This window comes from Osmerus eperlanus, chromosome 20, assembly GCF_963692335.1.
Source record: "Osmerus eperlanus chromosome 20, fOsmEpe2.1, whole genome shotgun sequence".
NCBI lineage: Eukaryota > Metazoa > Chordata > Actinopteri > Osmeriformes > Osmeridae > Osmerus > Osmerus eperlanus.
This window is the reverse complement of record NC_085037.1, coordinates 8,581,257-8,605,773: the sequence shown is the minus strand read 5'-3', so window position 1 is coordinate 8,605,773 and position 24,517 is coordinate 8,581,257. Positions and strand designations below refer to the sequence as shown.

At 51.2% G+C, this 24,517-nt stretch overlaps 1 protein-coding gene across 1 annotated transcript; it reads left to right on the top strand.

Annotated features, from left to right (window-relative positions):
- The first annotated feature begins 124 nt into the window (after positions 1-124).
- Positions 125-24,007, top strand: foxo6b (forkhead box O6 b). The gene is made up of 2 exons (XM_062486483.1): positions 125-1,499; positions 21,738-24,007. The coding sequence occupies exons 1-2, from the start codon at positions 1,014-1,016 to the stop codon at positions 23,448-23,450; spliced, it is 2,199 nt and encodes a 732-aa protein (XP_062342467.1). The 5' UTR covers positions 125-1,013; the 3' UTR covers positions 23,451-24,007.
- The last annotated feature ends 510 nt before the right edge of the window (positions 24,008-24,517 follow it).

Here is a 24,517-nt window from a genome sequence, read left to right as displayed (position 1 = left end):
AACATAAAACTATACTAGATCATATATTTAATATAATATTTTTTCAGCTCAGTTTGGCTTCCATGTGGAAGGTGGGAAAGATGAGATATTCCCTTTCGCTCTAAACCTGTTCTAGAGGGTGTGACTTGATCCAAGCGTCGTCCAATTATGTGTTAGCAGCACTTATTCCACGCTACAATGTAGTCGCTTGATGCTGAGAGACAGGGGTGTACAACTGTAGAACGAACGTTTTCTGACAATCTAACGAAACAGAGGTTGGGAAACACAGGACAGGGCGTCTTCGATGTAGAAGGGAAGGCAGGGAATGCAACAAAAGCCGCGAGGCTTTTTCGTCTGGAATTCTGCGGCTTTATAAATGATTCATGAGGTCCTATTTTAAGGGAGTAATTGCACTCGCAGTGTGTTACTATCAGTTATGAGTGTGTTCGCGTGAGCGCTTGCGTGTGAAGCCGGTCACAAATCTGCAGAGGACGGAGATACCAGACGACATAAACTGTGAACAGACCCTCGGAAACTAAAGTAAATTTATGTGGCTGTAATTTGGGGGTTGATTCGATATTATTTCAAGCCTCTTGGCACAGTCGCTTGTCAACCCGTCTGTCAAAGAAATCAACTGTTGCTGCAACGGAACGATCACAGGGGGCACATTTCCAAGTCCGCGGTGCTGAAGTAGCCTATGCAGGATCTCAGAATGGATTTTTAACCGTCACCCGGACTTGCGTGCGTTCCTCAACGTGTTGTACTATCTGCCAATTAACATGGAAGAGAGACTTGTATTTTTGTTGATGCCACGGATACATGTTGTTGGTGTATTCTGATGCTGCATGTGGTCGTGCAGAATGATCATTTTCCACGCCGCACCCGGCTTTTTGATATTGGTTCATATTTTTGTTTCAGACAATAGCGTTTGCTGTTAGAAAAGACAGTTTGGGTATTTGAAGAACTCTCAAGCTGTTGTAGGATTTATACAGGTTTTCTACAGTGACCTTGCCGGTTCAGCGTTATTCAGGACCATGCTGATGATGGAGAACAACGGAATGGATGCGCATCAGGTTGAAATCGATTCGGAATTCGAACCTCAGGGCCGACCTCGCTCGTGCACCTGGCCGCTACCGTGTCCAGAGGATTTTCCTGGGGGAGAGGAGGCCAATCGAGGTCTACCCCTGGCATCTGTTAAATTGGAGCAGTACAACGTTCCTACATGTAGAAGAGGTGGTGCGCCGACAGAGATAAAACATCCAGCCGGCGCCCCAGCCCCTATCGCCGCTGCTCCTACGTGTATGTCCGGGGCAGCGCTTGATGTCGCCGGCCAGCTGCGCAAATCTAAGTCCTCCCGGCGGAACGCATGGGGAAACCAGTCATACGCGGATCTCATCACGCGTGCCATTGAAAGTACGCCCGAGAAGAGACTTACTTTGTCACAGATTTACGATTGGATGGTGCGCTTTGTCCCTTATTTCAAGGATAAAGGTGACAGCAATAGTTCAGCTGGATGGAAGGTACGGTCACTTGATATAAGAACGCTATAGTAATCTTTTTTCAATTGTTTATTCACACAACATTCGTGCTCCTAACAATGAGTTAATAGTCATCCAGAATTCCCAAATATCAGCTGGTTCTCAATAATGCTTGCGATGTTATAATGTCAGGTTTTAGCATGTCGCTACCTATAGTTTACCACACTCCGCGATGCAATGTGTAGAAAGGAGGCGGAAAGGGGTTCACTGGGTTCATCGTATTTGGGTTTGTGGCTTGTGTATAGCAAGACAAATCCGTTCAATTGTAAACGCCCTGATCAGCTCACTCTTAAATAATCTTACACAATGCGCCGTTGCAATGTCCATTTCACATGCTAGGCTATGTCAGACGTATTTATGTCCAAGTTGTGTGGCAGCATCTGCTTAGAAGTTGGAAAAACGGGTCATACGGGGGACACAAGTGCGTCCCCGGTCATTTCTACAATTCCTTAGGTTCAGCGTCACAGACGGCTCTTGACTCTGGATTAACCCTCTGTGGACAAGCCGAGCCCGCCCCTTCTATCCATTGCGCGCGCGTAAAATTACGCACAGGCTGTGCAATTGGCGGTTTTGACAACGGCAACGGCAGAGGGACAATAAATATGCGACTATAACAGAGTCAACAAACAGATACTACTGTAGATTATCATTTAAATGGAAAAAGAAGATAATTTTAATGTAATAAATTGATAAAATCCATGTTATTCAACCATAATTCTCGATAGCCTATTGTTTTGTCCGTGGTGTCTCTCCGTGGTTGAGACTAAATGCTAATTATTTTGTCCCCTAACTCCAACAAAAGAAACATGAATACCCATTATTCTTTACAAAAGAAAACCGAGCTGTCTTGATGAGCAGGCTTTTGTGTCATGCCCTTGTAAGACCTATAGATCCTGATTTCTAATGGTATTGTGTGTTTTCAGATCATCATGGAGATTAGTCCAACGTGAATAGTACAACAGAATATGCCATTTTTGTTGACAAAGGCCTAGGTTTGGTTTGAACATTGGTGGGGACCAAAAAAATTGATCACCCTACATGGTAAAACTACCTCTGCCCAGCCGCCAATGAAACGTGTGGATGTTTCAATGGTCTCTTGACATTGGTCCCTACTGAGGACCCTCAAACCTACACAGTGTTGATTATATTCACAAATCTGTCCAAGTGGATAGAAAGAGGAACACGTTTACATGTCATGTCTGAGGTTCCATCTGCATCACGCAGACACTGTGAGCAGGCTTAAGCTTCCTCAAGGGTTGTTTTAAGTTCAGTCCCTTTTCTCACATTTTATCAACTGTCCTTTAAATCATGATGTACTTTTCTTCACAGATGTTTTCTGTTGTCTAAAATAGCCTCCCTTTATTTCCTGGCATCTCTTTAACTTGAAATACCAGCTTCATAACATTTGGAGAAGAGTGGCGTATTAAGAGAGAGATTATTCTTGTTGAAATGACCATTTCATTTAGGCATAAGTACATGGAATAGCAATACTCCAATCTTTATGGTTAGGTTTAAAATTGGATTTAAAAGGGGCTTAATTCCTGAGGCCTTGTTTGTGCTGCCCAGGGATGCCCAGCTGGATGTCAGCTCAAATTCCTCCATAGGGCTTTGTGTTGACGCTTTGATTGGCTGGTTTGGCACAGCTCTGATTGGCTGGAAGGCACCAAGTTAGGCAAAAACAACTTGATTCAATCATAAAAACACTCTTAAAAACAGACTCACATGCACGCACATGTTGGGCTGTAACAGTTGGCACCGGTTTTAATACGATTTTAAGCACACAGACACACACTTACACACTCTTACACACACACACACACAGTTACAACATGTACATTTGAATAGCTAGTTGCCTTCTCTTTGAAATTGCACATCAGTAGCTGCTGATGAAATTGAATGAGGGGAGTAGATGGATGGATGGATGGACAAGGGGGAGGAGAATCACATCCAGTGGGCTGCGTATATGAAAAGCAGTCTTAACGAGGTGTTGCTCAATACTGTCTTAAAGCTGGTGGTAGACTCAGCTGCTGGGCTCTGCGCTGTCATTGTCTTGGCTGTGGAGCCTTTTGGTCTCCCAGACTGAAACAGATCCACAGATAGAGACTATTAATACTAGTGTGTTTTCTGGGAAGGTCCAGTCCTGACCGCACTCTGGTACTCATGGCGACCGGGCCCAAGGGAGTTTTATTGGACGCACACACACACAAAGGTACAAAGGTACACACAAAAGATGCACAAGTACATACAAACACACACGCACACATAAACACACGTATCAGGTTTTAGTGTGTGTAGTCATATGCACGATCATGATTGTATCATCTACAGCCAGATTTAGATTTATTTGACCATGCGGTTCTGTCTTTGTGGTTTGCTGTTCTGACCATATTCGATGTGCACTTGTACATTGAAGATGTGCAGTTTTTCCTCAGGTGTGTGGACAGACAATAGCCTAAGACAGACTGATACTCATGGAGCGAGTGACAGGTAGGCAGGCAGGCAGGCAGGCAGGAAGGAAGGCAGAGATCTGATGTTGCTTGTATTTGATGAGCTTGTTACTTCTGATACACACCAGAAGGGCACGAAGGCAAGTGTGCATTTTGCGTAGCTGGGAATCATATCACCGAAAATAGAAAGACAAGTAAAGTAATGGGAAAAGAAGAGGCCAAAAAAGCACCAGAGAAATAGAGACAGACAGAGTCACAAATGGCGAGAGAGAGACATGTTTGAAGAAAACCTATAAAATGTTGTCCTGCCAATAAAGTTCCTTTGAATTGAATTGAGTATGCAAAAAGCAAGAGAGATGAAGAGAAAGCGAGAAAGAGAGAGAGAGAGAGAGAGACGGTGGCCCCAGACGCTGAGCACATTGATAGCAGCCTTAATGCATCCTGCGATGCCGGGGCCCCAGCCGAGGCCGAGGGGAATTGGGTTGGAGATGGTGGAAACGGGCTTAGAGGTTCCCCGTGCCAGGCAGCATGGCGGGGGCTCAACAGAAAGCCCTCCGCAGCGCCTCCTCTGTTATTGTTATTATCACAAAAGGCGCAGCAGAAGGAGAGGGGAGCTCTCGAGTTGGCGGGGCCTGGCACTGGCCTGGGGGGGCTGAGGGGGCTGCCGTAGACCTAGTCAGATCTGTCTGTGGAAGGAGGGAAGGAGGAAGAAATGGAATGAATGGCCATTTGGTCTTGTCAATGGTGGTTTGGGGGTTGGGGGGGCGGGGGGGAGGGTGGTCCTAGGGTGGAGACAGTAGGGATTTTCTCCAGGGATCTTGTCGGTCGGTGCTTGGAGCACAGACTTTCAGATCTGTTTGAATGCCGGAGAACTGGGGACACTTGAGAATTTGGTTGAGTGTGGCCAAAACCTTGCTTGACGGTGTGGGGGCTGGGGTGTGTGTGTGTGTGTGTGTGTGGGGGGGGGGTGACTGGGGAGGAGGAGGGGCTGAGGGGGCGGGTAAAAAGGCGTGTACACCCTGCTTAAACGAATAATGCCGGAATAGAACACCATATTCCCTCTCTCAGCTCTCCCACTTCAATCACGATCGAAATAAATTGTTGGGCGCGATCGCAGAGGAGGATGTTGAGCAACCACGGGACGGAAATTCCACAGTGAAAACTGGGTCCAGACGCACGCAGCCAGGGCGGGCCAGGCCGGGCTTGGGCCCGCTGCCCATTGTGTCATAAAAACCAGAGCCAGGGAAGCACAGCATCCACCGTTGGTGTGTTTCTGATAACAATAACATGCTTATTTAGGAGTTTTTTGAACCTGCAACCTCGTGGTCTGCAGTCAAATGCTCTACCGCTGAGCTATACCTATGACCAGTTCCAGACCCCAGGGTGTTCTGACAAGTCTTCCTGTGTCTGTGCTGTTTGGCTGCTAGTGGGAGTGGGCCGGCCAGCCTGCAGCATGTGTCCCCCTGCTTTACGGTTGTTCTGTGACCTGAGCGAGTTCATCTGGTTCGTCTGTACTCCAGTCGCTCTGCATGTTCTACGATGTGGAGTCAGTTGGCTGAGCGGTGATGGAATCGGGCTAGTAATCCGAAGGTTGCCAGTTCGATTCCCGGTCATGCCAACTGACGTTGTGTCCTTGGGCAAGGCACTTCACCCTACTTGCCTCGGGGGAATGTCCCTGTACTTACTGTAAGTCGCTCTGGATAAGAGCGTCTGCTAAATGACTAAATGTAAATGTCTACGAGTGTAACTGAATTAGTACACACAGTAGAGTCAATAGAACTGCAGTAGTACACAGTACAATAAATGGAACAGCAGTAGCACACACAGTATTAAGAATGTAACTGCAGTAGTACACACAGTAGAATAAATGGAACAGCATTAGTACACAGTAGAATAAATGAAAGTGCAGTACTAAGAATTTAACTGCAGTAGTACACATATTATGATTATAACTACATAAGTCATAACCTAAATACGCTACTGTCTATGTTTTAAGTATATGGTGCATGGTGCAGCAATGGTAGTTACCTAGTTGTCCCTCTGCAATTGTTTTTATAGTGCCACAGTCAAATGAAACGTTTCACCAAGGCTGTAGTGTGTAGTGTACAATGTGTACGTGTGTGTGTGTGTGGTTGTGTGTGTGTATGCATGTGTGTGTGTGTACGTGTGTGTGTGGTTGTGTGTGTGTATGCATGTGTGTGTGTGTACGTGTGTGTGTGGTTGTGTGTGTGTATGCATGTGTGTGTGGACGTATGTGTGTGCCTGATGGGAGTGCACGTCCTGGGGGGGGTGCAGCTCTAGTTAATAATTCAGACAAGGCTCATTATCAAGGCAGAGCAGACCTCTTCTTCTGATTTCACCTTAATTGCAGACAGGATGTGTATCTCTCCCAGCAGCCCCCCCCATCTTCCAGTCTCCTTCAGCCCCAAATGACTTCCGCACATCTCTGTCCCAGCCTCACGTCTGCCTGCTCGAGCCTGGGCCAACCGCTGTGTTAACCGGTGAACTGCCCTGTTTGCGTGCAGTCGATGAATCCCTATTGAAGCTAGCGAGTGTTAAAGAATATTGACAAAGAAGCCAGGCATGTGCTTATATTACGAGGTACTTACATTTTTAATCAGATCTTCATAAGGGGCTTCTCCCTTCGGAGGCTCCTGAAAACTAAGATTGATGGGAGGTAATCAGTAGACGACAGCAGGTCTGTGATTAATGCCACTGGATGGAGGGATGGAGGGTTGGAGGGGTGGAGAGATGGAGGGGTGGAGAGATGGAAGGATGGAGCAGTGGAGGGATGGAGAGATAGAGGGATGGAGGGAAGGTGGAATGGAGGGATGAAGAGATAGAGGGATGGAGGGAAGGTGGAATGGAGGGATGGAGAAGGACGCTTATGGAAAGGGGGTATAGAGGGATCAAAAAGTGCAGGGATGGAGAAATAGAGAGACGGTAGAATGGAGGGATGACTACTTTTGCCCTACAATTGCTAGTCCATTACCCCAACCACACGGTTGACCGCTGGGCTGACCGCTGGGCTGACCACAGAACGGTTCATCCTTGGGTTTGACCATGTCCCTCAGGCAGAGCAATGTATTAAACCAAAGACATCTCATCTCACTGTTTAATTGCCAGTAGTTTAGCTGGCAATTGATGTTGTTTGCTAGTCTGTTCCTGCTTTCCTAAAAAGCTCAAATGTCATGAAAGCAAATAATGGACCTGATTGTCAGGAAAGAGAAACGTCTCACATTAGCGGGACACTTAACTCGTCTACTCCATTATCTGTCACCATTAATGCTGATTATTCTCAATGAAGTATTCTCATGTTCAAGTGACGTTCAACATCAATCAGACGGGGCTTAGTATTGTTGCACACAATCCAGCCTTCTCGCAAGTCAGCTCTATAATTCAAATTTGATTACTAATTACTAATACTAATAAGGGAAAAAAAGCTATGGACTCCTATTCCAAGGAAACTTTATAGATTATATTTGTGATGCTGAAATCAATTTTGACCTGAGCTTAGAGTCAGTTGGCCGTTCAGACTTCAGGAGCAGATGAGCATGTTTACAAGTTGGCACATTTGTGAGGATTGTGACTGCCAAATTCATGACGATGCCAAGCTAGATAAATGGAAACAAAACGAAATGTCTGTTGTCTACCACGGCCATAAAGGAGCTACAGTATTTTGCCTTTATGAATATTCATTAGTCCAACGGAACATTCTGACACCTTATAATTGTAGCCTGAAGTGCGTTGAATAGAGAAGCTGAAGTCATTCAAGACACTGACTTATTCATGGATCTTTTTAAAATCATTGACGATATTTTGGGGATTGCAATAAAAACGATTGACTTGATGGGAATAGGTGGAGACTCCTGGGGTGTCTGTGAGGGCAGGCCAGGGGGGGGAAGTAGAGGTTGGGAGCAGGAGACGACATCTCAGCTTGGATTTCTGTGTCAATTTGATGAAAGTAGGTCAGGATTCAAAACTCTGCGTTCAGCATTCTGTCCATGTGGTGGCTGAGGCATAGACGACAGATAGCCTGGGTTGAACCCAGACTCCCTCTGTCTCTCATGTCTCTCTCACCGTCTCTCCCCCTTTGTTTCTCTTCCTCTCTCTGTAATCTAACCGCTGGCGTCTTTCGTCTCTTTGAGTGCTGCCCTCTCTTTCTCTCCTTTTTTAGATGCCGTTTGAAGGCTCAGATAAAAAGCTTCCAGTCCGCCTTCATGAACATTCTAGATTAGGTCCGCTTCTCTTCTAAATTGCACTTAAATCCACAGTAGAAGCATTTGGTCACATGGATATATGATTTGGGATGTAATCTGGAATATTTCCAAATCTATTTTTTTTTTTTATTGTAGATTTCAAGGCTTTGTTTTATGCAGTGATGAGCTTGGTCAGGGCCCAGATGTGACTGTTTTAAATCGGAATATGCACCATGTGTGTACTGATGTTGGAATTGTATCATGATTCATTGGAATGACATTGGAACACATTTTTTGCATTACTGTTTATTGCTTCATTATTATGTAACAAGGTAAATGAATATATGTCGATTCTAAGGTTTCTTTGTTCACAAAATAAGGACATCATGTAAAATCTATTTGAATATTGAAAAAACTTCTCTCTGACATGGACCCGAAGGAACAAAAATGTTACACAACTCCTTCACCCTCCCCTGCCCGCCCCTCTTTGTCACCTATCCTCCTCTTCCTCTCCTTGGTCACAGCCTGTCTCCTTCCCTTCTGCCCTTCCCCTTCCTCCTTCACCTAATGCCTTGCAGTCTGGCGAATGATGAATTTTCTCACCTAAAGCCTGACTTCATCAAAACCTTGATGCCATCGTCTGTACACATACCGTTTTGATGACTGCCTCTGCACCCCATCGGCAGATTTTATAGTAGCATTAATCTGTCCGTTTAACGGTGTTGTTGAGCAGAGGGTGGTCACCGTACAACGCAGCACTAAAAGATGAGTTACGACTGACGCCCGGGATGAGGAGAGAAGCTCCACGCGGAGGAGAGAGGGGCCTGGACGCCAAGATGAGAGAGGACACCAGGCGGAGGAGAGGGGGGCCTGGACGCCAAGATGAGAGAGGACACCAGGCGGTCCCATGAGAGAGGGAGAGGAGGAGAAGAAGTGGGAGGAGGAGGCGGAGAAGAAAGAGGAGGAGTCGCCGGAGGGAAAGGAGGAACAGGGAGCTTGGATAGAGGAGGAGGAGGGATAGGAGGGAGAGGGGGAGGAGGAGGTGGTTTTGTAATGTGTTCCTTACGATATACAGTCTCTGGTTGAGTGCTGTTGATATGATTGAGGACCACCAGGCTGCGTGAGATTTCCGAACCGCCAGGCTGTGTCTTGTTAACCCAGTGAACGTGTAGTGGAGGCAGAGGGTGTTAGACCGGGAGATGGGGAGTGGGGGAGGAAATGGTGGCGTAGGGAGAGAGAGACAGGGATGGTGGAGAGGACGGAGGGTTCTGATTGCGTGACTGAGCTTTGTGCAGGCCCGTCCGGGTCATTCTCCCAAGACTGATATTAAGGGGGGCGCTGCGCCTGGGCCCTCCCTCCCTCCCTCCGCTCCGTCCCTCTGCTCCCTCTTTCTTTTTTCGCCCCTCTCTCTTTCCCCTCTCTCCCCTTCCCTCTCTCTGTCTCTGCTAATGATCTGCACCGCCTGCCGTTGCCCGGCTGACTGATACCCAGTGACAGCCCCACTCAGGCGGAAGGGCTCCCCACCCCCACCCTCACCCCTCTAACACCCCCCCCACCCCCCCCCCCCACCCCCCCACCCCCCCCCACCCACACAACACACACAAATCCACATTACCGTTAATGAACCCCACCTCCCACACATCCCCAGAGACGCATTTATCCCATGTGTTTCCCGCATTTCTCGGCACGCATATGGCACGCCTCGCCTCAACCCTCCCCACGTGAACCCCCGCTGCCGATCGAGAGCGGCGAATCACGGCCGATGTGCAGCCGGTGACACGTGCTCGAGCATGCCTTCGTGAGCATCCACACGCTCTGTCCCCTCTTCCCTCGCACCACACTCCTCTCTCTGTGTCTCTCCATCCCGTCGGGGTGTCAGTTGTTGTCCTGCCGTCTCCCCAGGGGGCCCAGCCCTGTCAGGGCTCCCAGTTCCTCTGGGTGCTGGAGGTGCTGTGTTGGTTCTAGGTACTCTCCATCTCAGTGTGTGCTTTTTTTTTTCCCCACCTATGGACGACGACGACGACGGGGGCTGGGGGGGAGGGGGAAGTGGGGTGGGGGGTCGTGCCAGTGTGGTTAGAAATGAGGTCACTAAGCAACGCTCTCACGCAGCGCTGTACCTCAGGGCCGCCCGTGTTCCCGGCTCGCTCGCGGCCCACGGCCCCCGAGCGTGGAGCCCGGCCCTGCCATTAGCCAGCAGGGGTTACGTGAGGCGAGGCAGGAGGTGTTCTGCTCTGCTCCTCTCTGCAGGGCTTCCCCCCCTCTCCCTTCTCTCACCCGCCCCTTGGCATTAGCCACACGTCTAACAGAGACTGGGTCACTCATTGAGTTACTGTACCGATACAAAGACAGAATGGTTCCATAAGAAACGTAGTTTACATGGTGGTGCTACTGGGATTTAGAATATTTAATTGATTGTTGATCTAAATGATTTGATATTTTCCATAAGCACAGTTATATGTACATTTTTATTTCGATTTCATCTGTTTCAGTGTAGTTTTATGTGGCATGCAGTGTATAACTTGTTTATGTGACATCCACATTTATCAGTTGCTTTTCAAGGGAAAGTATGTTGTTGAGATGGTCTATCTGTGTCTGTGTGTGAGTGTGGGGCTACCAGCCCCTAATGAAGTTCCCTCTCTTCTTTTTGAAAGAGTTGCTGTGCTCCACCCCTCTGTTACCAACTGACCGACACACATACACACAAATGCACACACACAAACACATGCATGCAAGCACACACACACACAAACACGCATAAACTGGAACACTGGAACACACACAAACACTCACAAAACACACATTCCAGCATCTCCATTAGCAATTCATGAGGAGATTCTCATTAGACTTTAAGTTCTACCATAGGCCTCTGAAGTGTATGGCTGGAGCGCTTATTAATATTTCATAGTCTCCCATTGAGGAGCTAAAAACGAAGCGAGTCGACCCGCTTCCGCTACAAAGTGACTCGCACTCCTCTTCCGCTCTTCTCCTGCTCTTCCCCCTCTTCTCTCTCGTTAGACTGTCTCCTCTCTTCTCGCTCTCTCTCCGTCTCTCTCTCCCCATTCTGTGTTTCCTTTTTCCTTGCCACACAGACCCTAACTCAAACTGACTTAATTGGGCTGTCTTTGTTCCAGGAAATGTGGGCATACCTTCCCTCTCACTGGATCCTACCCATTGAGACGCGGGGGGAGAGGAGCGAGCGAGAGAAGGGGAATGAGAGAGAACTGGATAGAATGTAGAGAGATGGAAGAGGGGGAGGAGAGAATGACGAGGAGGGGAAACTGGAGAGGAACCCCAAGTGAACCCTGAGCCCCTTTAGTGCCACGCTGGGATTGGGGGCCGGGGGGGGGGGGGGGGGGGGGGGGGTTGTGTGTGTGTGTGTGTGTGTGGGGGCGGAGGGGGTATTTGGAGATGGGGGAGGAGGGTGGGGGTTGTCTGTCAGGCTGGCAGACAGGAGCTCAACCCTTGAAACAAACCCATGCATGAATAAGTCAATAAAGGCACGTCTGTATGTGAGGCGGAGAAGATGGGTGAGTGGGGGGTGGGGGGGGGGGGGCAGAGATTCATCAAAGTGAGGCCTGTGCAGCGGCTGGGGCCGAGGCCGGGGCCGGGGCCGGGGCCCGGGCCGAGGCCTGGGCCGGGGCCGGGGCCTGGGCCCGGGCAGAGCAGTCAATGTCCATGGCTTCCTGGAGGCTGTGAGAACGAGACAGACGCCACATTCCCTGGCAATGAGAAACAGACAGACTGAGAGAGGGAAGAGAGTAGAGAAGAGACAGTGGGAAAATGAGAGGGAGATCTCTCTATTGGCTGGAACCAAGGGGGAGCATGTGTGTGTGTGTGTGTGCGTGTGGGCGTGCGTGCGTGCGTGTATGTGACTGCGTGTGAGCGCGTATGTGTCAACGTAGGATGGTTTAAGGGTTATGGAGTGCTAAGTCAGAAACGAGACAAATAAAAGAAAATAAAGTGTTTGTTAAAGGATACATCCCTCACATCCTCATTATGCGTGTTCTCTGTCCAACTAGGAGACACTCCCCATTAAATAGGCTGAGCCTGCAAATAGTTGTAGGCAGTGAGAAGAAGAATTTAATACTTCTGACCCCAACCCAGTGAAGTTAGAGAGAAGGATGGGCGAGGAAGAACAATGAGGCTTCTTTTAATTTGGGGATTGAGAAAGTCTCTTTCCCTTGTACGAACCACACCCCCCTTCCCTACGTTTGTTTTTCTGTCTTTCTGTCTGACTTCTGCATTTGGTCTCTGTCTCCTCCCCTCACTCATTGCTCTCTTGCCATCTCTTGCCATATTTCTGTCTCTCTCTCTCTCTCTCTCTCAATTTCTCTCTCTCTCTCTCTCTCTCTCTCTCTCTCTCTCTCTCTCTCTCTCTCTCTCTCTCTCTCTCTCTCTCTCTCTCTCTCTCTCTCTCTCTCTCTCTCTCTCTCTCTTACTGTCCTTGTCTGTCTCCTGTCTATTGCTTTTTCTCTCTGTCTCTCTGTCTCTCTGTCTCTCTGTCTCTCTGTCTCTGTGTCTCTGTGTCTCTGTGTCTCTTATTTTACGGACGCTCATAGTCTCCCTGGCAGACTTTTCCATGACGGATAGGTTGTGCGATTGGTGCTCTGAAACTGTGTCAGATCTGGTTTCCCTGGCAGCCCAGAGGTTCACTCCAGGACATGGCACTGTGGGAGGTGAATGGCCGGGGAGGGGGGGGGCACTAGTTCTGGATGTTCTGTCGTTCTGAACGCCTGGCTCTGGTTGTGGGCAGCCATGTTGTGCAGTCACCAGTTGACAAACACAGAGACACAGGGAGACGCTGAGCGTGGGCCCTGCATTCGTGGCAATGGAAAAGCTGCTGTCTCTCTCTCTCTGTCTCTCTCTCTCTCTCTCTCTCTCTCTCTCTGTCTCTCTCTCTCTCTCTGTCTCTCTCTCTCTCTCTCTCTGTCTGTCTCTCACACACACACACATACACCGAGGCTTTCAAAAGCTCCTTTCACTGTGTCCCTCGCTCTCTGTCTTTTCACCTCATCAATTTAGCAGCACATTATTTCAGCGTCGTCGTCCCCCCCCGCGTGTAGTTCTCTGACAAGCCGAGCCTCCAGCCAGTATTTACAAGTCTTTCCCTTTCAACATCTTAACCAGAACCCCCAACCAACTCTCTTTCTTCACTTCATTCTCTCCCCTGTATTCCTCCCCTGTCTCTCTCCCTTTCTCTCCGTCTACTATGGTCAGGTCTCATGGGGAAAGACAGTTGGCAGGAAGCAGCCTTGCTGCCATGGCAACAGGAACCCTCCCTCTCCCTCAGGTCTCCTTAGCAACTGGTAGCTTGGCATTGTAGTAATGAGCAGGCCCAGAGTGCCTGGCGAACAGAGCACGAGCGTGAGATGTGTGTGGGTTTGTTGTGTGCGTGTATCTGTATGTGTGTGTTTCTTTGTGTGCGCACGGACGCGTTGATGCACATAGTATCAAACGTGTGTTTTTGGTGTTCTCGTGTGTGTGTGCCTGACTAACATGAGTGGAATGACAAGTCTGAGGAGGTGTGAAGGTGTGAATCTGCAAACCTTTTACAAAAGAAAGAGTCCCAACGCACATTTAAATTCTTTTTTTTATTTTTTACATGACATAATGAAGTGGTCTAATCTTATCCCAGGAATGTGTTATTCAGAGCAGACCGCACTGCACAACCTTTTTCTATAAGGACGGCTATTTCTAGCATTCTATTGTCTAGTGTCGGCTTAGAGGTTCATTGCAGATATCAAGTTTCTCTTCTCTCAAACACAAAGGTTATGAAAGCCCCATCAGTGACCCCTCACATCACGTACCCTAAACATTCAGGATTCATTTGGAGCGTGACAAAACCAGTTTGAAAGACGGTTTGTTTCCGTGGTTCTAAAGTACAGCGTTGATAAATCATTAGATATGATTAGGGTGGGATCAGCTGGATTGTTGTTTTACACCTCCGTTTCAGTAGGTTCCGTTTTTATGTCCTCGAGCACTGTGAACAATTAGACCTCAGGAGAATTAAACAGTGTACTGTATTCCAATCGTATACACAGTATCTACAGTCGTATATGTGTCATTATTGGTGTACTTGCTTTCCACCCATCCTGAGTGATCACACCCCCGCCCCCTCGAAGCTGTCTCTCCTAGCCGGGCTCCTCCACTCATGTGCCTGGAGGCGAGTTGGGAGGCGAGGTGGCTGGCGTCTGCTGTCTCCGAGGCCCACTGCCAGGTGGGAGGTCTGCTTCTCAGCTCGCTCCCACGGAGGCGTGGGCTCCCACAGGTGTCTCCTCACCCCACCTGCCGCGTCCAGGCTTCTTGGGGGCGGGGTTGGAGGGTGGATGCCACCCGTTGAGGTGGGGCCTGAGTGGGGGGTTGTGAGGTGTGGAGGTGCTTGGGGAGGTGGGGGGGGGGGGGCAATGACGAGAGCAGATCTGGGCCAGAGATCAGTGGCGTTAGAGGGTTTGGCCGTAACTGGGGTGCACTTGACGTGGCTCACGGTTATGCGCTTGAGTGACTGAGACAATGAAGCGCGCCCAGAATGATCTATACACTACATACAGTGTTTATACCTAATAAGTATATATATATATATACTGTATATAGCAAGAGCCATGTCTGGAGGCAGTGAAGGTGCTGCTGCTGATATGAGATGTGGCCTGGCCCTGCTGAAGCGGGCTGTGCTCGCCCCGCCCCGCCCTGCGTCTCCCTCGCTCCGTCTCCCTCGCTCTGCCCAGGGCCGGCTGTGCCCCCGAGGAGCGGACAGGGCCGGCATAAGCTGAGGATTTTCCGATCCCCCGCTCCGCTTTCAGATGCTCCTTAATCTGCCCGCTCTATTTTTACACGGCCTCTCCTCGCGCCCCCCCCCCCCCCACCCCCGGGCTCTCCCTCGCCTTCTTGCGTCCGTCCGTCCGTCCGTCCGTCCTCACAGCAGAGGCTCCCTCGCTGGAGCGCCAGCACCAATTAGTGAGCGGTCTGCTGGGGATCGCCTTCCCTGTCAGCCCCCCTGGGCCCTAGGCTTATTCCTGCCTACCTTTCTCAGGTTAACCCCCCCCAGCACCAGACGCTGTCCACGCTGTCCTCCCCCTCCCTGTTTCCCTCCCTGGTTCCCTCCCTGTTTCCCTGGCTGGCTTCCCCAGGGCTCTGGCTCTCTACAGGGAGGGGGGCGGTAGGGGATGTGTTGGTGGTGGTGGTAGTGTGTGTGTGTGTGTGGGGGGGTGGTGGTGGTTGGGGGTTGGGAGGGGTGGTGGGGGGGTAGGGACTTCTGTCGCCTGAGGCCTGCCTTCAAGTCCTTCCCTGCTCTAAGAGGAGGAGAGACTGGCTGACTGGTTCACCTCACACTCCCCTGACCTTGTCTCTACAGAGGACGCCCACAACATCCCCTCATCTTGCCTCTGTTGTTATTGCTCCTGCCAACTACTCTTTTTATATAATGCTCACTGTCTATACTGATGCAGTAGCCCAGATTTGTTCACCAACAATGCACTACTGACTTTGTCAGAGCTGTTTTGTGCCTTGAACATGTATACATTGGCAGAACAAGACAAAGAGTCTATCACCTCAAGCACACCAGATACAATTTGAAGTTTCCACTCCTGCAAAATGTTCATTTTTATCACTTCTTTAACAATGAACATAGTGTACAGTAGAAATCTTGAGCCATATCAATTCTTTAACAGGGAGGCAACATTGGAAGCAGCGCACCTATAAATGTGTAAAAAGCATCTTCAAGGAGCAGTCTTCCTTCCTGTGAACTACCCTCCCTCCCTCCCTCCCTCCCTCCCTCCCTCCCTCCCTCCCTGTGTATGTTGTTACAACCTAGCGTTCCTCTGGTGCAGCTGACCCGTTATTTTCTCCTCAATCCGCCGAAGCATTGTATATGCCCTCCCCCCTGCTGAGCCCCCCCCCCACCCCACACCCCCAACCTCTGTGAGCTCACACCTTCTCCAACCCCATTAATCCTTCTGCCCCCCCCTGCCCCCCCCTCCTCTGCCTGCTCTTTATTTCCCATCAAAGGGAGACAAGCGCCGCCGTTGACATCAGTCACAGGAAGTGGATCTTTTAGCGTCGCCTAATTTCCATCGATTGCCTCCAGACAGGCTTAAGCAGACGAGACCCGTTCCCACACAAGAGAGCCTGGCTGGCTCTCATTTAAGTCTCTCCCCCGCCTGCAGAAAATACTCCACAATGAACGCAGTCAGCTCTTTTTATCTTCTCCCCCCACTCCTGCTTATTATCAAATAAATGCACACCATAGAGAGATATACCCATTGACAGGACCATGCATAATGACTCCTGGCTGTATGAAATGGATTAATAAATAATGCCAAACTGCGTCGGAAAACGACTTAGCACGGTCTTGCTGGCTCTCCAGAAGGCTCTGTTAGAACAATCCCCCACAACCCACGACTGGATTGTCCGGATCCCGTCTAAAGGAACGTTGTGCGGAATGTAAAACAGGGACTCTCTTTCTGGAACGCTCTGTGTGGAATGCGTCGTAAATTAAGAGTCCTCCTTAAAAGTGTGCGAGACTCCATAAAATTCGCTACATGATGTTCTATTGAATCCTCCAAAGAACAGAGTCTGGCACATCTCACCTGGGAGGGGGGAGCTGCAGAAGGCAGAGTATCAAGCTGTTTAGCTGATAGAATGTCCTCCATCCACATACATTATGTGGAGACCTGCGACGGTGGAGTTTCGGAGCTCAGAGTTGAGTCTCCATGCTGCATGTCTAACCCTGTATGTCTGTTCTCTATGATGATAGATGATAGTCTATGGTTGTGAACACATACTGTGGACAGAGTGGATTGTTGGGAGATGACAGGAAGAACTGTAGAAGGACTATATGTACTACAGAAGGACTATTGGTTACAGCCGTTTAAATGAAGAGCCACATAGACTGATTGTCTTACTTTATAGGAGAGTCCTATGATTTCTCCTTTTCTCCGTTTCTCCTCCCTCCCTCCCTCCTTCCTTCCTTCCTTCCTTCCTTCCTTCCTCCCTCCCTCCCTCCCTCCCTCCCTCCCTCCCTCCCTCCCTCCCTCCCTCCCTCCCTCCCTCCCTCCCTCCCTCCTTCCCTCCCTTCCTTCTAACCACACATAAGTCAGTAATTCACCTTGAAAATGACCGGGGCTCAAATAGACTGTCACCCCCACCCTAAACAGAGTCTATTATTGAGAGAGGAGTGTTGGCAGAGGGTGTTTGCCGACGAGAAGAGTCCGTCTGAGCAGGGCTGAGGTTCTGGGTGAAAAGGTCTCAATCTCATTACCGCGGGATTAGATGCTTGATCAAGGCGTCTTAAGTGCTTCATTTTGGAATCAGGATCAATGATCGCTAAGGAGCACTGAGCTCAGAGGCTCTGTTAAGCTTGAGATTGAGGTGGTAGAACAGGCCTTGGCATGGTCTCAGAAGCAGCTCTCGCCCTGCTCTCCTTAACTCCTACAAAGCCTCAGTTTTTACATCTGCTTCTTTCCCCCCTCGGGGAAGCTGGCATGGAAAAATAAAGGTTTGTTTACTACAGTAGCATCAGGGCTGGGGGTTGCCAGGTTTGTGGAGTTGCCTGATCGGTTAGCTATTGGCTGAACTGGTGCTCGTGGATAGCCTGGGCTGCGTGAAAAACATGTTTTCTCCAGGAGTTGCAACAACAGTGTTGCTGTGACGTGAGGAGAGAGCTCAATCTGGACGGATTTTCAAGGCCTGTGAAACCTGTGCTTGTTTTTCTTGGTCTACCATCGCTGTCCAAGCAATTATGTCAATCGCCACCACGCCCACCCTCCATCGCCATGATCCGACCAATCCCCACCCTGTCGCTGCGGTTGGAGGGTGAAACCCAACAGAGGAGCGCCCAGAATTAACCAGGATTAGCCTCGGATTGGCGGGGATTACTCAGGCTGGAGAGGGATTAAGTATGATTGCCAGTTTTGGGGAGTGTGTGGAGGGGGGGCAGTGTGGAGCGTGAGTGTGCCATGTGTGTGTGGGGCTAGGGGTGCAGTGTGGAGAGTGAGAGATACAAAATAGAGCGTGTGTGTCAGTATGGTGTTGTTGGGAGTCTGAGTGTGTGTGTGTGTGTATGATGTTGTTAAGAGCCTGTGTGTGTGAGTATGGTGTTGTTGGGAGCCTGTGTGTGTGTGAGTATGGTGTTGTTGGGAGCCTGTGTGTGTGTGAGTATGGTGTTGTTGGGAGCCTGTGTGTGTGAGTATGGTGTTGTTAAGAGCCTGTGTGTGTGTGAGTATGGTGTTGTTGGGAGCCTGTGTGTGTGTGAGTATGGTGTTGTTAAGAGCCTGTGTGTGTGTGAGTATGGTGTTGTTGGGAGCCTGTGTGTGTGAGTATGGTGTTGTTGGGAGCCTGTGTGTGTGAGTATGGTGTTGTTGGGAGCCTGTGTGTGTGAGTATGGTGTTGTTGGGAGCCTGTGTGTGTGAGTATGGTGTTGTTTGGAGCCTTTGTGTGTGAGTATGGTGTTGTTGGGAGCCTGTGTGTGTGAGTGAGCCTGTAGCTAACCGCTGGAGTGACCAGCCTCTGACTCACACTCAGACAGTTCTATTTATACACTTCGGCCTAACGCCTGGCGGTGGACCCTGCTGTTGCGCAACCTGCTCTCCCGAAGTAGGAGGAGGAAGTGGAGGAGGAGGCTGGACGTTCCGACGAGGTCACCCACTGCTCTGCCTGTCTGTCACTCGTCACACGAGGCTCCCTCGCCACAGTATAGATCTGTGTGACTAGTAAACACCGAGAGCATACTTGACCTGGCTCTCGGAAGGGGGACGTCAAACCCATGAGATATGACAAGGCTCTTAGCCACTTAACAGTAGCTCATTTGTGTCCCTGGCTCCGGTCCTTTGACGAGGTGACATGCTGTGGTTGGGGACGGTCAGCGGGCCAGTGCTGGCTGCTGCTGCGGCGGCGGCGACTGGTGGAGCCTGTGATGGCGTTGTGGCGGCTAGCGCTCAGACTTGACTTGCTAATCACTGCTCCGCACAGGTAGGGAGGCATGGTGACGGCTGCTGGTTGAGCCTCCCTACTGGATAGGCAAGCAGGAATCTGACTGAGTCAGATAAAAGCCTGTTTGGAGTTGCCTGCAGCATCAAACAGCATCTGGAACACTCTTCTTCTCTCCCCCTCTCCCTCTCCCCTCCTCCCTTCTCTCCCCTGCCCCCATACCCCCTTGCCTCCTGTCTCCTCCTATCCCCCCCCCCTTCCCACCACACTGCACTCATTCTTTCTCTGCCTCCTTTCCCCCCCCCCCCCCCTTCGGTTTACTCAGTTGCCATGGTTACGCCCAGCTGGAGCTGTCGTCGAGGTAGCGGGAACCTGTCAGGGCGACAATCTCAGATCACCTGACGTGGGTCCCTCTTCATCCGTGGCCTTGCTCGCAGGACGCCATCATTCAATTAGGCTTTGATGAAGTCTCGGGCTCGGTGGGCGTGCTGCACGCCCAGCCCCAGTCTGGCCGTGTCATCATCAGCCTGTGCCGCTGCTTGTGCAATTGGGTGGCCTTGCTTTTTTTAGGAGGGGACCCCTCGGAAGGGGCATACAGTAAATGCACCTCACTTATCCTGATTCTCTCTCTTGTGAAAAGATTGGGAGTCAAAGCTGCATGTTTTCACTGGAGGGTTGGATGAAATTGCCTGTTAGAACTCCTGCCGGAGGGGGCACAAGGTTTTCTTTTAAGCTGCGTCTATGAAAATGGCGTGCAGGAAACAGCAACGATTTGCCGACCACTTAAAGATGCATTCTGCCGTAGATGTTTGGCAAAGGAAACTATTATCCATTGTTTGGGGTGTCATGCTTTTGGAGAAACAGCGTTGACAACAATGAAGCATAATCTATTTAGTGGTAAATGGCCAATTTGCTGTGAGGTAGCCTGCTAAACACGGTGAGGGGAGGAGAGAGCACACGCAGGGTGGGGACGGCGTGTCGGGCGAGCTGCTCTTGAATATAGATTTGCATCTCCTATTTGTTTCTGGTGTTTGCTTGAAATGGAAATGATGTCAGCAAAAGGTGACGAGAGGATGGATGCGGTGACGGAGAGAATGAGCAATGGCGTGATCAAGAGACGAGGGAACACAGAGAGAGAGGGAGGGAGGGAGGGAGGGAGGGAGGGAGGGAGGGAGGGAGGGAGGGAGAGAGAGAGAGAGAGAGAGAGAGAGAGAGAGAGAGAGAGAGAGAGAGGGAAAGGTGGAGTGATAGGGAAAGTGAGAGACATTGACAGGGAGAGAGAGAGCCGGGGAGAGGAGAGAAAGGGAGAGGGAGAGGGAGGGAGAAAGAGATGAATGAGAGTGAGAGCAGGAAAATTGGACAGGAGGCGGGGAGGGAATGAAGATGGAGAAGGGCTCGAGGTATCAGGAGACAGAGATTGCGACCAGGACGCTTGAAATAAACAAGGGAGAAAAAGAGATAGATACTGTATCAAGAGGAAAATAGAGGGGGAAAAAGTGAGGGGGGAGGGGGGGGTGGGGGGTTGCAAAAATAATAAAAAAGAAAGAGGGGATGAAAGCTGAAGGGGAAAAATAATAAAAGGAGGGATGAAGTATGTGAGTATGGAGGTGTGATGGCAGAGACAGCGAGGTCTTGGCTGGAGCCTCTGCTCTCAGCCAGGCAGAGCGAGAGGTCCTAGATCCCTCTTGAGCTCTCCTCTGGAATCAAATCTTCTGAAAACTCACTCCAGCTGGGCAAACGGGTCTGGCCAACCCTAGATTAGCCCTCTTGACTACTCCTCTGAAAAAGCGTTGTTAGAGGCCATTCCCATAGCACCTTGCGCCGAACACAGGCCCGATCAAGGCTAACCCATCTACGATGATATCCACAGAACTTTTACAGCCTGTGAGCCTGGGGTGCTATTAATTGTCTCATGATTCTAAAGGAGGGTTAAATTGTCTCATTCCTGTCTTCTTTTTCTTCTCCCTCCCCCACCTCTTTTGCTCTTTCTCTCTTTGTTATTCCTCTCCTTTTTTTATCTTGTGATCTTTCAGACTCTCTGCTGTTAAATCAGAGCACAGGCCCCCCCTCCCTCGCACCCCTCCACTTCAACACTCCCTGGCTGCCTCGCAGGGTTTCATTTTTGGAGGCCCTACAATCGATAGAAACTGTCTGTGATTGGGTTGCCACGCGTGATTCATTTCTGTAACCTTGGTGATAGTTTGATGTGGAGGCGCTGTTGTTGGCCGTATTATGACTCAGTGAGCGCGTGCAGAGAGGAAAAATCTGGCAGGGGAGGTATTGATTGGCCAGGCAGCTCCGAGGCCCTCCTCACTCTCCCTGCCCTCTTTACTCCACCCCCCACACCCCCATCTTCATCTCTCTCTCCCTCTGTATCTCTCTGTATCTCTCTTTCTCTCTCTCTCTCTCTCTCTCTCTCTCTCTCTCTCTCTCTCTCTCTCTCTCTCTCTCTCTCTCTCTCATTCCATCTCTTTTCTTAATCTCTTTCTCTCTCACCATAGACTTTAAACATAATTTGAAAAGATTGCAAGCTTTCTAAAACGATTATTTGACCCTAAATAGTCCCTCGAGTGTTAATGCTCCTTTTGTTTTTTTCCCCTTCTCCTTCTCCTCCCCTCCCCCAACTCTCTCTCCCATCGATCTCAATCTTCCAGAACTCTATCAGGCACAACCTGTCCCTGCACACGCGCTTCATCCGGGTGCAGAATGAGGGCACAGGCAAGAGCTCCTGGTGGATGCTGAACCCGGAGGGGGGGAAGATGGGGAAGGGCCCACGGAGGAGAGCTGCATCCATAGACAACGGAGGCACCAAGTACCTGAAGACCAAGGGCCGGGTCAGCAGGAAAAGGGCTGGGGTTATGGGCCTGGGTCGGGGCCAGGGTCAGGGTCAGGGCCAGGGCCAGGGCCAGGGGCCTGGCCTCCAGGGCTCCCCTGAACACGGCAGCCCGGCGGGGAAAGGAGGGGTGGGGGTGGGAGGGGAGGAGTACGACGCCTGGACGGAGCTCCACTCCCGCACCTCCTCCTCCGGCTCCACCCTCAGCGGCTGCCTGTCGCCCATCCTGGCGGAGGCGGAGCCCGACGAGCCCGAGGAGGGCGGGCTGTCCTGCTCGGCCTCGCCCCGCCTCTACCCCAGCCCCACCAGCACGCGCTCCCCGGCCCTAGGGACCGGGGGCCACTGCCCCTCCGTGGAGCTTCCCCAGCTCACTGACCTGACGGGGGCCATCAGCCTGGACGAGGGGGGGTACCCCCACCAGCCCCAGCAGCTCAAATGCAATGGTTACCCCTACGTCCCGGGGCCCAAGGGAGAGGGGTCGTACTGCGGGCCCGTCTACGGGCAGACCACCCTGGCCATGCTTCGCCACCACGCCCCCATGCAGACTATCCAGGAGAACAAGCCGGCCAGCTTCCAGCGCCTGCTCAGGGCCTACTCAGAGAACAACGCTCTGCAGAGCCTTCTGACTGCAGGGCCCCAGTACTGCAGCAAGGAGCTGGTGCTGGGCCAGGCCAGCGAGACGCACGCCCTCCTGACCCAGGCAACCAACGGGGTTCACAGCTCGCACAACCACAATCAGAACCGCAGCAGCCACAATCACAACCATGAACACACTCACAACCCAGGTATGCACAACGGTCACGGTGCGGTGCTCGACCAGAACCCCAGCCACCTTCAGAATCACGGTCACGGTCACAAGCACCTTTCTAACCTCGACTACAACCGCAGTCACAAGCACCACCCGGGCCATGACTACAACCAGAGTCACGAACACAACCACAGCCACAAAGTCAACCCCAGCTCCAACCCCAACCACATGCACGACCACCTGCAGCAGAGCGGGCCGCGACCCCAGGCCCTCTCCCCGAGGGTCAACACTGACATCCTGCAGCCCTACAGCCTCAAGACCCCCGGCCACTACGGCCCCCGCCCCCACCTCCCGGCGTCGGCCCCCTCCCTGCCCCCCAACCCCGCCAGCGTCATGGATGTGCCCCAGGATCCCTGCCGCCTGGCCTCCGCCCCCCACCCCCACCCCCGGCACCAGCCCTACCCCGGCGCCCACCACCAGGGCATGAACGACAGCTGGGAGGGCTACTACCACCATCCCCAGCCCCCCCTCAGCTCCGGGTACCACGGACAGCACCACCAGCCACACCACCGGATGGTGTCGGAGCTCGACATGGACCCTCTCCCCAACACGCTGGACTGTGACGTGGACTCCATCCTCCTCAACGACTTCATGGACACCGAGGGCATGGACTTCTACTTTGACGGCTCGCTGTCCCAGGGGGTGGGGATGGGGATGGGCATGAGCTTAGGGGCCTTCACTGGACCTCCCCAGGCACACCACAGCCAGAGCTGGGTGCCAGGGTGAGCGATCGCCCCTCCCAGCCACCCGCCCCCCTCTTGGACCCAGATACTTCAGGGGAGGGTTAGTCCCAGAAGGCCGAGCTGCAGGCACCGGCACCAACCCCACTGACTGTCTGACTGTGATTCTGTCGCTCCGAAAGAAAAGAACAAATATGTCTCGTCATATTGTTTCCTGAGGACTTCCCTTTAAAATTCCCCCCCCCCCCCACAGCCCCGACGCCCCTGCCTCTCTCTTTCACTGGCCCTGTCGGGTTTCTCTCTCTTTTCTCGTCTCGTGTCTCTCTCTCTCTGTGCTGTGGCTACACGGTCCCCGTTCCCCTCAGGTTCATGTCCCCCAGTTGGTCTGCTCCTTGGCTCGGAACGCCTCCCTCCCGCTCGCCCCATAAGCTCTCAAGCACTTTACAGATGCCATGCTTCTTTTGAATCCATGCAGTAACACAAAGACAGAGACAAGTCACATTGTGTGTTGGCTTAAGTTTAATGTATGCAAACCGCTTTCTCATCTCCTACTTAAAAAAAGAAAAAAAAAAAGGAAAAAAAGGAAAAAAAGATAGAAGAAAAGGAGGCGATATTTCAACTTGAGAACAGGATCAAACAGCTGCATAAGTAGGGGCCGGGCCCGACGCACTCACCGAACGCTTTGCATACAGGGGCTGGAAGGCAAGGGGGAGGGGATGGAGGAAGGAGAGATGGAGGATAGAGGGGTCGATGGGAAAGGTGGATGGAGGGATGGATGCTCTATGGGGGGTCTGTGAGCTGTCCCAGTGTCCCCTGGTTGGGGTGTAGTGTCCCCTAAAGCAGGTCAGGAGGACAGGCATCCGTCAGGAGAGAGCCATCAGTGCTCCTCCACTGAGATGCAGGCCCCCCCCCCCCTCTTCTTTAATCTGCAAAGTAATGCCACAGTGATGCATCGCGATTGCAAATCGAATGCGACACCCCAGGTTTTTTTTTCGCCCACCCCCCTTCCTTTTCTCCCCTCTCTCCTCTCTCTTCACCCCCGGACACACTGGCTTAATGTGTTTTGGCGAAAGTGATGATTGAAGTCACTGCACTAAATGGAGGAGGATGGGG